We start from the raw sequence: 15974 nt of genomic DNA, 5'->3' as shown, positions 1-15974 counted from the left end.
TTACCATAATTTACAAAAGTACCGACAACAATAATCACACTCAATACACTTAATTGTACAACACGAGAAAAATATTACCGATGGATTCACTACAGCTTCGACGAAATGAGAAACCCGCGCAGTTTTCAGTTAAAGTAATTACAGTTTTCTGCCAACGTTGTTGCATAAATGTTCCGAGTTACTGTATCGAGAAAAGTTTGCGTTAAGAAAATTACAGTAACGTCAATAAGAAAAGCGCGCGCAGTCCCTCATGCGGTTGAAGTACAAGTAGATGCAACAGCAATTATTATTTCCCGTGTAAATTTTTTTTCAACCACAACGAATACGTTCTAGCGGTCATTGTAACTATAATCATTTCACCGTACCTAATTTTCTAGGTAGCAGTAACTATTGGAGTTATTTGGAGGTACGACGAAACGGCGCCGGCGTAAAATCGCCGTGATTCGGGAGATTTCGTACCTTTTATGCTTCCGGAGGAGGTGTGGGGCGTCTGTGGGGCGTGTGGGGCGTGGGGCGTGTGAGCTCCGTGCGGTGCGTGCGCCATGGGGATCGGGGAACCCCCGGCCGCCCCCGCATGTTCCAGTTTCGTGCTCACCGCACTCCACATCTCAAACATGTTGAACGCCGTTTTGACGGCCTTCTTCTTTATACCGCCGTCCCGCCAATTATCACTTACATCTGTAACGATGTTCACTATTTTATTGGCATCTCACTGAATCTCGTCGCACCCACCCGAATTGCAAACGAAACAAAAACAAAAACAAAAAAAAAAAAAGGAAAAACACCTTGCAGAGTCTCCTTTCGAGTAGGCACTGAAACGCTCACAGAGTGCACTTGCTGCGATTGTAATTCGTGCCACAGGATTCACTGTTTACTGCCTCCTTTTTTATATCCGCGTTCCAATTTCTTTGTTTGCTTTTTCTTTTCTTTTTTTAATAGCGTAAAAGTTTTATTTCTGCATCTTCTTGTTTTCACTACCACGAATTTTGATCGTTTCTTTATCACACTATTATCGATTAAAAATTGAAGGCACAGCCGTTCAGTTCTTTCGATTCTTCTCTCTCGTCTTCACTTTCATTCGTACACACAGATTTTGTACTAAGGGTTGTAAATATCATAGATGTGTCTACGGTCCGATGAGTTTCGAAAACTGATTCTCATATCTAGAAATGTATAATACGTGTTACAATAACATTTGGGTCGAGATTGAAATAAGGAGTATGTAACGTATGATGCGGATGATGATAGGAGTTGGGGAGGAGTCTTCTTGCGTGCAATTGTGCGAAAATTTTTTATAAGACGAGCATACTCGTTTGTACGTATATACGGTATGTACTGTGATGTTTCGGTGTTCGCAGATTTTCCCAGGCTGTAAGATTACGGTGTAATTAGTATCGTCTATAACAGTACGAAAAAGTGTTTTACCGGGAATAAATGCTGCACGAATTGTTGTCCAATTTGTTTATTTACAGAGAACGCTGCAATGCCACTGTGGCAAATATGGAGAGATCGATATTATGGTAGTTCTATATATTTATCTCAATTTATTTTTCCATCTTAGTCGATGTTGTTGTCGTTTTTTGACGGGGGGATACACGATGAACGATGGACGACATGGAGGCTACAAGGCTGCGATGACACGTCTAAGAGAAAGTGACTGTGATATTGCATACGTTACGTTGCGTCTAAAAAGCAAAACACTTTCTCCATTTCGACATTATCATACCTAGGATATTAGGCACAGGTGTGTGTGGAGTAGACGCGCGATTTTTAACTATGATTTTCCACGAATTGTTGTCTGTTAAATTTTTTCAAGTTTGCACCGGCATAAAAAGCTATTTTAGTGACTTGGAAGGCGGCTTGCAGCGTAACTGGTAATTTTTTATCATTCTGTTGACGACTGGTCGTGTCTTCACAAATTATGCAATTTTGACGAGGCGCAGCGGGTAAGAAAGATCGACGTACCCCGCGTGTTTTGAATCACAAGAGACATTCAATGCGTATGCAGTCACAGAACTTGCGGTGAAAGGAGAAAAGTGCAATTCGGCATTTACTACAGCATTAGAGATAAGTCCTATGCCTCAATGATATAGATGATTTTTTTGCGTAAATGACATTTTTTTTTAATCTAGTATATGAACTTGCAGACATATATTCTTAGTACTATTAAACAATGGATAATTTAAATGCAATTGGTAAATATTCAGAATTTAGAAGTATTCTTCTGCAACTCCAACGCTGTGATTTATCATTCTGCTTCTTTTCAACGCGATTTATTAAATATTCATAGCAAAAAAAAAAAAAAATTTGTTTTCTTATACTCGAAGAAAGTATTCAGTCACATAAGAATTATTTACCAGTTTCGAAACTGTTGCGTAGTTTTGATTAGAAAAAAATTCTAAAATGACGGAATGTGAGTTATTTTTTTTTTTTTAATTCAGAAAAGAGAATCATGTCATCATATTTTTAGACGATCCGTTATCAACTATTATACTTGCAAATTAACGAAGTCGATTTTGTCGACAGAGAAGTGTTCGCTCTTTGCTACAAATTTAAGATTCAGATTTCGAGTTTGGAATCAAATTATCTATAAAATTACGTGGGACTGAATCTTCGCTCGATTGAATTTTTAATTTACAACGTAACGAAAATACGAAAAGAAGAAGCCTGAACTCTCCCCTTGAAAAACTGCGTTGCGTAACGAAAGACGTAACCTAACCCGTAGCCAGATGATTTTAAAAATCGTAAGAAATGTCATAGTATCGTTTTCGGAACTGCGGCGTACCATCTGTAGCCGTAGCGAATTATTTTACCTCGAAAAAGTAGTTTATACGAAGGCTGGGGATATCGTGACTCGATTTTCGAAGGAAATATTACTCATATTCCAAAGGAGAATTGGGAAAATTTTTTTGAGTCCTATGCGCTTGTTTGTCCGTAGTTGTAACGAGAGAAAGCAGAACTGGTTGTCATTTAGGACATAGCTGGTAGGATCGTTCAGCAAAACTTTTCGAAACACAACAAACATGTTCTACAATAATACGATTTTTACGTAAATCGATATATTTCGACATATATTCGTCCCTGGTTTCCAAGAAACAAATTTTTCTTTTCCATAAAGAGAACGTGATAGTTCTATTGAAAACGTGAACAAAAACAGGTGTTTAAAATAGAATCGTTAAAATTTTATTGGTTCCTACCCAAGTCACGCAATTGTAGAACAGTCGGACCAAATTTCAAATTTCAACAACTCTTGCTTCCCTAAGCTACAAACTCAGGGGTAAATGAATTCGCACAAATCTTACGTCTTGCTAAATTTCGTAACGAGTAATCTGCTGTGAGGGGATGGAGTTGACGAATCATTTTCCGACGATGCACAAATGCTCTTGGAAAAAGCCCTTTCGAGGTCTACACGTCCCGTCGAGAGGCCGCAACTCGGTGGGATCTGCTCGGGCGTTTCCACTTTAAGCTCGAACATCGGGTGCAAGCACGAATTCCCTCTCCCGCCAAGAGGGAGCCGGCGCACTTGCTATCGAGCGAACAGACCAGCAGACCCAGTTGCACCACGACCACGAGGCTCACCCTCCGCGCGCCGCGTCCCGCGCAACCCTGCAATACGCGTTACACAGGTGCATGCGCAGCTACGCGCACACCGCCACAGTCGTGTGAGGGCGCATGTGTGCGCTTCGCTCTCATCTTCGCTACTTTCTGCACAGTAGGTATATATATATGTAACGAGCAAAGTTTCTACATAGGACGGACGCGTATGGCGCACTGGTGTGACGCTAGTCGCGGGGCATTATACCTGCGGTAAATGCAGGCGAGGATAAATCGGCGACACCGTCCGAATCGAAGAAGGAATCGGGAAGAGCACGGAGTGGTTGAAAAATATCAAGAAATTTCAATGGCACTGATGGAAGTGAATACGAGTGAAATAACATCCCTGATGTTTGTTAGAAATGCGTCTGAGCAAGTTCGAGTAACGCATGCTGAAATATTGACAGTTTGAGAAATGGTTGCGCGATTAGAACGCTCGAATTCATTGAATTCTCGTGTTTTTCAATTTCGATTTTAATAGTTTTGGCCTCATTTCACTCGCTGACGAGATCCTCATTAATTTTCTGACCAACGTTCGAGATATTTTATATTACGGTATAGTTATAACATATGCACAAATGTAAACGTTAACGTTAACGAACAACTTTGGTATCGCATTTACACAAAACTGTTTTTATCCACTCCGAAAACGATTATTCGTAGAACTGTTTTCAAGCGATCTCTACGGAGAACAAAATAAGCCCAAAACACCAAAATTGGATCGCGAAATCTACTACTAGGTACTTATGTACGTTTACCGGCGAAAGCCAGAGAATAAGTTTGCCGATGATTCACTCTGGAAACTTTTTTCCGAGTGCTCAGATTGAAGCACACTGGAAGGTAACATCTCTGGAGATAGGTTATGAGCATCGCACAATGAAAAATGTTAAACTTGTTTCAATTTTTTCAACGGTGTACTGCCTGTTACTTTCACAAACTTCCTCTGTTCTGAGAAAAATCTAGTTGAAGTTTTTTTTTTTTTTTGACAAATCAAACGAAAGAATCTACGATTACTGCAGTTTTTCACACATTTTCAACGGCTCCTAGATACAATATCTGAATTTCCTCGCAGGGCTAACGACGCCTTTGCTCGCCTTACACATCCACGGCTACGCCACTGCGCCACTTGTATGTACATATGCATACATGAATATATGTATCCGTGGTGTGTGGAATAGAGACTTTTCTAACGGCGAGGGGGGATATGTGCCGGGTGTTGGAATGCCTGTGTGCCGTTCACATATGAGCGTGGGATTACACAGAATAGAGACACGTAGTGGTGGTCCTAGTGCCCCACTGACTCGCTGCCGTTCCAGGTCCTCTTTAACGTCCGCGCGACGTTGCTATTAGTGCATCCGCACGTGAGGCTCACATCCACCTTTACGCGCGTACATGTACCTTCATCTAGGGCTATACAGAGTGTCCTATTTTAGACGAACCATTAGGATATTTCGAAAAATGAGGCAGAGAGAAAAAATTTCAACGAAAGAAAGTTCAGGAGGTCGGTTGGCCAGAAATCGACACATGTTATTGACACTATTACGAGATAGTTGTAAAGTGAGTATTTATTAGATTACTATTTGAGTAGGCACAAAGATCCCTCAAAATATGCGAAATTTGAAAATAATGCAATTACGAAGGAAAACTCTGATATCAATGCTTTATTCGAAATCACTTCAAAATTGTTAGAAATTGATCAGATTCGTTTGATTTCTCTCGACGACGGATTATTCGATTCGAAAATATTCGGTTTTTTTTTCTACCTATTCACTGTCACGCGTTTTTTTATCACGTCGCCACCGTCGAAGTTTCAAGTTTACAATATCGCACAGACATCGGTTGTGATTTATAAATGGCGATATTGTATGGCCTACCGAAACCAAAGGGAAACTGTTTGAGTAACTTTGCGTAGGAAAATAGTCTTCTCGATAAAATCTACTAGATTCTTGAAGCTATTCGAACATTGAACATTTCTAACACCGTCAAACTTGATTTTCAATTCTATTTTTGTTGCAGAAACAATTACTTGTAACTCAATCGATTTTCTCGATTGCTGATATTAATTGTCACGACAGGTCATACAAGGTATTTTCCATTGTGTTTTGCGGAAAACGAGCAGAATTTCGCCGTACAAATTTTCTTGATAAAATGAAATTCGTACGAAAACATGTTGATTCCTCGTAGCAGTCGAGGCTTTCCGCGAGCGTACATCGTTCTCAACTTCATCGTTAAACGAAAACCGGAAGCGGATTAGTTCAGTAGGGACAAACACAACTATTCAGTGGTGCAAATGGCGTCGCTTGGGATGCTAAATCGCTCTGTGAAACGCGCATGATCCCAGTCACGTTGGCGTTCATGCGTCTAGCTTCCTGGTGCTTTATGAACGGTATTTACGAATAATTGGTAAAATGATTGCCCGCTACTCCTGACCTACCTCTCGCGAGTGTGTTAGAACGGATTAAAAAAATTCACACATTTTTCTAATCTTAGCATTTACCATAGAGCCATTCCCTACGGTCAAAAATTGTTATCTTGCCACGGAAATATTATCGTTTCCTTACGTTACGAGTCGCCAAGTGCAAATTTCAGGCGAATACAATATTATTACCGTACGGAAACGCGTCTCTCTTTTATGATTTACGTACCCCGAGGCAATTTGTTGAATATTATGTATGTAAGTACTGTAAATACGTTACGATCCGTTGTTACGGTATAATTGCAAATTCCATTCGTGTAACGCGTGTATATCGTTTTCTCATGTGACGCGACAAACAGTCGAAGCCTGCAAGGCGTAGAACGTTAATAACTGGAAACCTGCATTCGATTTTAAAGCTGTAGCGTGAACGTTCATCCTTACGTGCAGGAGTCAAGACCTCTTGATTTGAAATTCGGTGACGTTTTGACCCAATGCAAGAGGATGCGTAATGAAAAATCCACGATACTCATTTGTCGTTGGTTGAAATTACCCGAAGAAAACGCGCAACAAATATCTTACGCCATTGAATATGTGTGAACGTAATTACACATGATTACACGTAATTATATCCACCCTATACGTGATTCAACTAACACTTTGTAACTCGCACGCGAGCGCTTGCGATATTTGATTCATGGTTAAGAAAATATATCGTGCAGGCCGGTCTCGTAGCTGTCTTCGTAAGCACTGTTATATTACGTGCATGGTGCCGAGAGACGACATGATTTTCTGCTTCGAAACACCATGATGAGCTCTTCAAAGACAGATTCATGCCCGTAAAGAACGTGATGATCACTATTCACAGACTTGGTAATCAAACTGTAATCAAGCATTGATCAAAATGAAGCGTCAAGTAGATACTTAAAACGTTCAAGCGATACCAAACCGTCAAGTCTTCGCTGAGTATGTATGAATTTATTACATTCGTATGCTAAGAAGATCTCTTGGAAAGTTCGAAAATACGAAAATATAAAATACTGTAATTATACGAACACAAGCTGAATTTCGATGCATCGTTTCAGATCGCTTCAAAATAGCTAAAAATCTAGTAGATTCGTTCGGTTTCACTTTATCATGGCTCATTTCGTTCGGAAGATTGTAATTTCTACGAAGTCACCGAAACAGACTTTCTTTGAAACCTGACGTGTTTTCAAATTTGACACGACATAATAATAACTCAATTATTGGAGGTTGGTTCAACCAAGTTTCAAGGAAAATTTTTGCGGGAGGTTAAAAAAAAAATTGTTAAAAATAATACGCGCACTCGGATGACGCGCTTTTCTCCGACAGTGACACAGTTTATGTCAAAGCAAAGCTATATGTGAACGCGTTACGAATCTGTTTGTAGGATAAGAACTGTGCGTGTATGCACTGTGATTGCATTTGAGGTACACATAGCCGTGGTAGGTTGAGTAAAACAAATATTCATCTATATATCCATGATTTACGAAGGGTAGAAGAGATCTATCTATGTAATCTGGCACAGCGTTGCGGCAGCATGGAAATGCGGAAAACTGCTACGATTCTACACGGTATTCATGATCTATACCGATGCTCGTTAATCGCCCGCGCAATTATGTCGTCGAGTCGCAAATATATGTACGCAATATACGGCATTCGAATTTATAGTCTTTCTGTCTTTTTCTCTTTTTACACGGCGAAAAACATGAGAAAATTTGGCTTCCGAACCGATAAAACTTGACCGACAAATGGATCGATGAAAAATGAGCATGAGATAGATAAGAAGTTTGTTTTGCACATTATTCGAGCTTCGAACTTCCAATTTGAGGCAGTTTTTGAGTCTGTTATACGGCGCGCGATGAAGTCACGCATAAATACGTCGCATGGAATAACAGGTTCGATTCTATTTCCTTGATTATTTATATCGGGATATTACGTGAAAATTGGTTCGAATTATTTTCAGTAGTTGGTCTCATTCGGGCGTGTCTGCAGTCTTGTACGACTTGTCCAATTGATTTTAGATCGAATTATACCAACGGTACATTTGGTATGGTAAAATCCGACGTGGGAAGATGCTGTATTGCAGGCCATGACGTTCGGATCGAAGTAAAAACTAAACCGTTCCGAGAGCTGGACTAGTGTTGAAAAACGTGGATAAACTTTTTTTTCACATATCAAGTATTTCAAGTATTTAATGGGTGGAAATTGATGAAAATTTGTAATTAAAAATGCTCAACAACTTCCGAATGAAAATGCGGTCGAAGTTTGTAACGCTGAGGAAATTGACGCGAGACATTTTTAGAAAAAATCGTTGCACCGCATCTTTGGAATTGTTTGAAAAATTCAACAAACTTTGATGAATCAAGAAAAAACTAATAGGTACTGGAATTTTATCTCGTCGAAAGTTTTGTAAAAATTGTAAAATAGCTTTCCTTGTTTGAAAATTTCCTTACGTGGACTGAATAACGAACACAAATACCTCGAATCAGAAGCGGGTAGTTCAAAAGCGCTCAAAAGTTTCGTCAACTCGAGTTTCGTTCAATCGTCGAAACGCGGCGCGAAAACAGCAAAGTGAAGTTATCTTCCCAAATATGTATGTAAACGGATTCAACGTTTCACGTTTGCAACGGCGTAAATCGGTGGCCAATTAAGCTCTGCCCACGCGGTGTAAGCGCCTGATTCGCGTGGAGCAACGACTGTCAACCGCCTGGGTAATTTCCCCCTCCCCCTCCCCCCCTCATTTCTTTTATTTCCCTTGGATTTTCATCGTGGAAAACCGCCGTCTCATCCTTGGAGATGGGCCGGGGTCTGCGGAGAGATCGATTTCTTATTGTTAGCCGCGAAGCCGAATCGCGATCGACGATTGCTGGCTGCCGATAGCCAAGCCGAGAGAACAGTGGCTGCCAGATCGTCGAGGCGACGCGACGAGAACCAACGTGTACGACCCAAATACGAAGCAATGCCCCCGTGGCGAAAATAATTCGCACACCCGGCGCTGCCACGCCGTACGTTACACCTACCTATCCCACGTATTATATACGACGTGCACCAGACTTCTCGAGTAATTCCACATCGCTTATATTCGAAAGACGCCCGAGCTTCGCGTCGTCCCGCGGATACCGAAGTCAGACGCATCGCGGTCGTAAATTGCGATTAGGAAAACCCTAGATTTGAGATTTGACCAGCATGCACATCTTGACGATGCTGCTGGGCCGAAAATTGATGCTTGTTTGGAAAATGGAGTCGCGTGTGAAGCTCGTAAATCTGATTCTAGGGTAGACGTACGTACCATTTTTGGCCAAATTCGTTGCGCGCGATAAAAAATGTCTGGCCACAAATGCTACGTAAATCTTTGGCCGGCTTTGAGTGCTATGAAATTTTATTTTCATACAATCGAGTAGTCAAAAGCTGCACTGATATTCACTGCAGGAAGTATTCTTGTCATTTGACGAATAACTGAATAGATTTCTATTACTAGAAACAATTGAAACGCTTTACATGAGTGGCCAAGGATGGCGCATTGATTGACCAGAAACTGCACCTTTACCCTGATTGAATAATGTTTTTATTTCAGACAAATGCAGCGAAACTATCTCGACGACACGTGAATTTGTGCGAATTAAAAATTACACCGGCTCGAGTAAAAATTTAAGTTTAACGAATTAAATTTACATCAGATTCGTATGAAATTAAAATACAGTAGTTGCGAATACTTCATTTCTCTAGTTGTTAGTATTACGAGATAATCATGCGTTCAGTATTTATCAAACCGTTATATGTATAATTCGTAAGCTGCGATGATATCTTTCAAAATTAGGGAATAAGAAAATGTTGAGATTATAAACAATAGCATCGATTCAAATCGTTTATACATCTAGTAGATTCGTTTGATTTTACTTTACGACGACTCATTTTATTCAGAAGATTATTATGACTCTGAATCTGATCCGTTCCCGCGTTTCCGACACGAGTGCGTAACACGTTCTTTTTGATTGCTGTCAAAACTTTGAACCAGTTATTCAAAAATAAGATTAGTCAGTAAGCACAAGCCTTGTAATAAATTTCAAAAATTTCCTTGAAGACATTGATTCAATGGTATAACGGACATCATTGGGAGTTCGAGTCAATTAGACTTGTATTTTTCATGCATAACTGATCACCACCGTAATAAGTTAAGACCTTAATTTTCCGTCGTCGATACATCTGTACAATAATGTCTTTAACAATAATGTCTGCAACAACGCGAACGATTAATACCTGTGTTCAACCTTCGCCCACAGTTTTTTTCTAGACGAATTCATAACGCGGCACGACCTCAACGCAAAGTCTCTTTTTCCTTGAAACTCGGGGCCCGTCAGGGTTTCAATTTGTTGTCATACAGTTTGCGCACAGTAATCTGTTTTCCATGATATTCACGATTTTAGAGCAATGATTATACAGCTGAAAAGTCTACGGTAAAATTTTACAAAAAAAAGAAAAGAAACCAACGAGTCGCTGACCACGTGTTATCTACTTTTAGACACGTCTAACACTTTCCACTTAAAGAATTTTCTCTTGTACAGGGTTCGGAAATAATTCTGCTGCAGACACCGAGTCGAAACTGTATTCTACTCATTCAACCAGATGAAAATCCATTTTTTATACCGAGAGAAAAACGTTGTCCACGCATAGTTTTGTAGGTCCTGAACCTTGATTCGTCGTTTAATGTACCCCAGACATTTTTAACGACTTATTGCGTGACCTTAAAAGAAGGTTTACGAAAATTTTCACCATACATTTTTCTTTCAGTCTATCAGTGCACTTCGGTATTGGTTAAAGTTTCCACGTAATTGGTGAGTGTTAAACGTATAACGGTTCACATGTGTCGGGATGGAACCGTGTTTCGGTGGCACGTGGTTAGGGAAATTCCTCGTTATGATATACCCGACATTGACTTCGTCATAGCGAAATAATCCCGCACAGTGTCTGTCTTAACATAAATTATTTCGCAATGAAATGGCAAGCCGTCGCGTCTGTTCAACCTCACCTATTATCCGTTCGCCGAGAAGGGAATCTTCTGCCTCCGAGTACCAGAGAAATCATGTCGCAGTTTCCACGGTCTGGTCGGAGTCTCGTTACTGTGACAACGCATTGCGGCATCGCGAGATTGTGAGAACAGCGAAATAACTCAAGTTTTGGGGTTCGTCGGGAGCACGGTAGAGTCGGAAAAGTCCCTGTGGTAAGATGAGGTTGAAATTGTCGTCACGATGCACGTTTTCGAAAAATAGTCATTTTTCAACCTTGGGATTGCGGATTGTCCGAAAATCATTAAACCGTAATAAAGCAAAACGTATTTACAGTGATTCTTGCCGAATCTTCATTTACGTCAACGATTCCAACTTCAACCTCGTCTAGTTAGTCGGGTTTCAATTTGATTCGAAAAGTACGGGCCTCTTATCGTTGAAAAACGGAGTCAAGAACCAAATCCCTTGAATTCGAAATAGAATCGCATGAAGTCAGTGCAATCGTTTGAAAAAATTCAAAAACTGCGTGCTTCCCGTTTGAAAATCAATGAAACTCCAAAAGACTCTTTGGTCTTTGTTATAACGAAGCTAAGAGAACCTGCGATTCACTGATATATCGGTCAATCGATCAAGGGCAATGGAACTCTCCGAGGTGGTTGCCAATTGAGCTTTTCCGCTGTCTTAATCATTCCTTGTTCTTAAATTCCTGCTCAGTGTTTAGAGGATACCGTTCTCGTCAAATTTGACTCGATTATTATCATCTCTTTTTGAGTGGATTTTCAAACCTTTACTTCGGGATCGTATCTTTCAACCCTGTTTCCCACTTTATGACTGTGCACGCACCCGATACACCGTACATCCGTAATAATAATTCGAAGCGAATAGGCGCTACTCGATTAAGAGGGTCAGGATCGGAAGCTGGGTCTCAGATGGGTGTTGCCCTACTCGTAGAATGATTCCGTTAATCGTGTCGTATCGTAGACAATGACCGCCAAGGTCGTAAGAAGGTAAAACTAAAACTTTGAAAAAATTGAAATAACTTTGTTTTTACACAGCAACCAGTCGACAAAGTTGAAGTTGGTAACTTGAACGTGACGGAAAATTATAAGAAAAAAGATCGTTACTTTGCAACTTTGGTATGATATTGAAGAAGTTGCGTTTTCAAAATACGGCGATGATGTCCTGCTTTACGGTTTACTGAATTTCAGACAATCCTATAACTTGCGAAGATTAATTTTTCCCACAAACCTGCATCGTTACACTAGCTCAACTAACTTCAATCTCACACTAATCGTCTGCAATTTCTGACTGTGAATCAGTACGGGGAAACTAATTTTTTTTCAAAACTCTAACCCTCCCTAAGTGTCGCTGATTTCTTTCGTTGTTGTAACGGATAAAATTTTTGCCGAATATGTGTTTTCCTCATTTGTCGATGTCAATTGATTCTGTCATTTTAGTCATACGGACTGCCTACATAATCGTTCTATGCACTCCGTACATGTGAGCTTGTATCAACGTGAGGTTAGTGCGGTGAATTACTTGATATAAATCGTGTAACGCGGACGGAGAGGAGATAGGACGATATTACGCTAGATGTAAGTATGTGTGTTGGGAAGAAAAATGAATAAATACTAAAGAATCATCGCCAACCTATCGCACACTGTTAATCCAAAGACTTTCACTGAATTCACGTCACAGTTAACAATTTACGTTTCAGTCCTCATCGAGTTGTCGTTGCGCCGTTCTTTAAATTTTGTTTAAATTTCGTTTTTGCTTTTATGCAGCTGGATAGAAATTTTTTTCACCGAATGTTCAACATCGGCTCCAACTTTACATGTAACTACATTATTGTATACAATTAGCCACAATAACTGAGTTGCACAACTAGGTAAAAATCACAACACTTTTTTTAAATCACAGCTCTTGAATCGTCATCACCAAGTTTTGATTTTGCGTTAAATCTTGTGTTTTTCTTTTTAACGTGTAATAACTTTGTTCAAAATTTTTCCAATTCCAACAGTTTTTTTCAACGTTTTGTCAAAGAATTAAAAATTTCTGTATCCTGCAGAATAAATGAAAATCGTACTTGAGTAAAGTGTGTTGTGCGTTTCAAAACTCATTCATAAGATCCAATTGTGATTGGTCACACAATGTATGTGAATATACACACACACATGCACACACAGGCCCGAGGTTACACACACAATTCAACGTTACGTATACTTATGAATGACAACAAGCTGCAGTTTGTACTGCATATTGTACAATTGCATACGGAACAAATGAACCAATAAACAGAAGTAGTAAAAAAAAAAAAAGAAAAAACTGTTACTTTCAATTGAGAAACCGAAGAGAAACTGACAAAAATTTGTCAAACACTGTAGTTAGATACTTTGAGTATATTTTTACTATTATACAATATTATTAAATATACCGCTGCGAACACTCTTTAACACTGCAGGGGAGTCGCAGGTCTCTATATCATGTATTATATACGTGCATCGATTCTCACGATAGTGGTTCACTTGTTTTCAAATACATTTCGGTTGTATGTGTACCTCGGCGTAGAGCAAGTAGAGGGGGGAGGTAGGGAGGGAAGAAAACACGGCAGGAGTATGTTTTCAAAATTTATCGAACGATCAATTGTTTTCTTTTCAACCGTCACATGTCACCTTGAATCGTCGCTAATCAATGAAACAACATCGTTCCTTGCACTGTCTACTGAGATTCGTCAAGTCACGATTTGAGAATAAGGAAAAACTAAAAATATGGAAAAAAAAAAAAAATGGAATTGAAAAACGAGACTGATACAAATTTGTTTCTATTTTAGAAAATTCTAAAAAAGAGACAGGACGAAAGGGTGAAAGAGAGTGAGAGAGAGAGAAGAGAAGGATAAATAAAAAAAAAAAAATTTAATTTATCAATTTGTTACTTCATTAGCGACGTATTATAGTAAATTTCTCTTTGCGGTAGGGGAAAAATAAAATTCTTCAACCCCTTGTTTTACGTACGTAACTCGTGTGCTCGTGCCAATGTGTTTACACACACACATATATACATATGTGTGTATTATATAACATATGTATATATGTATATGTATATTTATATACGTATGCTTGTACGTGTGTCGGCGTAGGTGTAGGTGTAGGTGTAATCGCAACGAACCAACACCGGGGTTTATAGTTCGTTCGTTCGTTCCTTCGAAGAACGAATCGTCGACAGTGGTTCGCGCCGCGGTGGCTCTTGGTTGACTGATGCGCGCAGACTTCGCATCCCCACCAGTATTTTCCGCGGGCGACTATAGACCGAGAGAGAGTGAGAGAGAAAGGGAGCGAGAGAGCCGCGAAGTGAAAGAGCGCGGGAAGTTGTGGCGCGCGCGCAAGAGAGAGCGAGAGGGTGGGAGGGAGGGAGGAAGAGGGAGGAAGAGGGAGGGAGAGGGCGCGAGAGAGAGAGAAATGATCCTGTCGGCTAAATAATGGGGGGGGGTCCGCGGGGTTTGGTGGGGGGGGGCGGGGGCGGCTGCGTATGTGCCGCGGGAGGACGGGGGTGGCCGAGGAACGAGGGGACCGGGGAGAGGCAGGGGTGCAACGCGTACGACGTTGGGGTAGGTCCGCTGGTCCCGACGCACGGAGGATGATCCGCCTTTGCGGCGCATCTATCCCGACATCGTCGCGGCCGCCGACGCGGAACTGTACCTATGTATGTATGTGTGCGTGTACGTAGGTATGTACTTTGTCAGGCGTTTCGGTTAAGCGTCGATGCTTTCCGTTCGTCGGATGAAAATTATGGCATCGTAACAGGTCGATTAGAAATTGTTGGCGCGTGGTTACCAGAATCGACTAAAAACGCGAGTCGCCGATTCTTTGTAATACCGCGGACGTGGTTGGAATGAGTTGTTTTTTTTTGGGAGAGGGGGGGGGTTGATATCCGTTTATTCTGCAAGTAGGAATTTTTGGAGGTACCGGATTTGAATGTTTTTTTGACGAAGGTTTATAAATTCAAATCAGTAAATGATTGACGGTGATATTCTTCGTTTTTACCAGAAATTTTTTCACTTGTAGTGTATAACTGCAGTTGAAAAATCATACGATATTGTGTATATTAAAAATTTTTTTTGAAACTTACCGTTCTTACATGGAGAGAAAAATCTGAAAAAAATTACCCCGTTCTTACTAATCGTGATGTAAAAGACACCTAATGCAGTTTTTATTGATGCATGTTACAAAAATTATGGGTTTTTATGAAAAAAATTACTACCTTGCTTAGAAACTATGTATTTCGGCAGCACAAAATTTAAAATTTGACGACGCATTTTTCTGATGCAGCACGGTAAAAACTGCATTAGGTGTCTTTTACATCACGATTATAGTAACAGCAGGGTAATTTTTCTCAGATTTTTCTCTCCGTGTAGTAAATGAAATCTTGAGTCTAGATGGCGAAAACGATCCTTTTTGGTTTCAAATACCCAGAATAGAAATATTCGGTTTTAAATTTGAAACCGCTCACACAACCTTTTAGAGAGCGACTAACTTTTTTCCACTTTTTTCTTACGTCGGAAAGTGAAAAATAGAAAACATGTCGATCAAAGACAAATCGAAATTTTTATCAATCTTATTATATCGATATCGCTACTATTCAGCTACTTAAAGTAGAACTTATTATCAACGTATCGTACTTCAGTCTGGTAGAAATGTTACTACTTTCGAAGATGACGGTTTTTTTTTTTTATATTCGAAAGAAATCTTTTATTAATTTCAACAGGTGGTGAATCGATTTCAAATAAAATCGTTCAAACATCAAGTATCTTTAAGTCATAGATTATCTTCAACCAAAGAGGCTGCTGCTTTTCGTAGACAAAAAAATCGCAGATTTCCAATCGGGTATACAATAGAGTTCTAAACTTTGAAAGCAAAGTATACTTCAGCTTGGTTTTAAAATAA

The 15974-nt window shown here is 40.0% G+C and overlaps 2 protein-coding genes across 7 annotated transcripts in view; both read right to left on the bottom strand.

Moving 5' to 3' along the window:
• The window catches only part of SMC5 (structural maintenance of chromosomes 5), a 150433-nt gene that overhangs the window by 26862 nt on the left and 107597 nt on the right, over nucleotides 1-15974 (bottom strand). The gene's annotated exons all lie outside the window — the stretch shown is intronic.
• Nucleotides 1-15974, bottom strand: part of Hr3 (Hormone receptor 3) — a 171419-nt gene that overhangs the window by 88021 nt on the left and 67424 nt on the right. The window contains exons 1-3 of one of the 6 annotated variants that reach the window (XM_069135441.1): nucleotides 14157-14266; nucleotides 12685-13096; nucleotides 460-1163 (exon numbers count right to left, since the gene is read on the bottom strand). The exons of 3 other annotated variants lie outside the window; for them this stretch is intronic. In XM_069135441.1, coding sequence (XP_068991542.1) covers nucleotides 460-616 — 157 coding nt within the window. In that variant the 5' untranslated portion in view covers nucleotides 617-1163; nucleotides 12685-13096; nucleotides 14157-14266. Of the gene's footprint in view, nucleotides 1-459; nucleotides 1164-12684; nucleotides 13097-14156; nucleotides 14267-15974 lie in introns of those variants that run through there. 2 more of the 6 variants (XM_069135442.1, XM_046622478.2) reach the window with 2 other exon arrangements.

Source organism: Neodiprion pinetum, chromosome 4 (assembly GCF_021155775.2).
Source record: "Neodiprion pinetum isolate iyNeoPine1 chromosome 4, iyNeoPine1.2, whole genome shotgun sequence".
Classification (NCBI taxonomy): Eukaryota; Metazoa; Arthropoda; class Insecta; order Hymenoptera; family Diprionidae; genus Neodiprion; species Neodiprion pinetum.
This window is presented reverse-complemented; position numbering and strand designations above follow the sequence as displayed.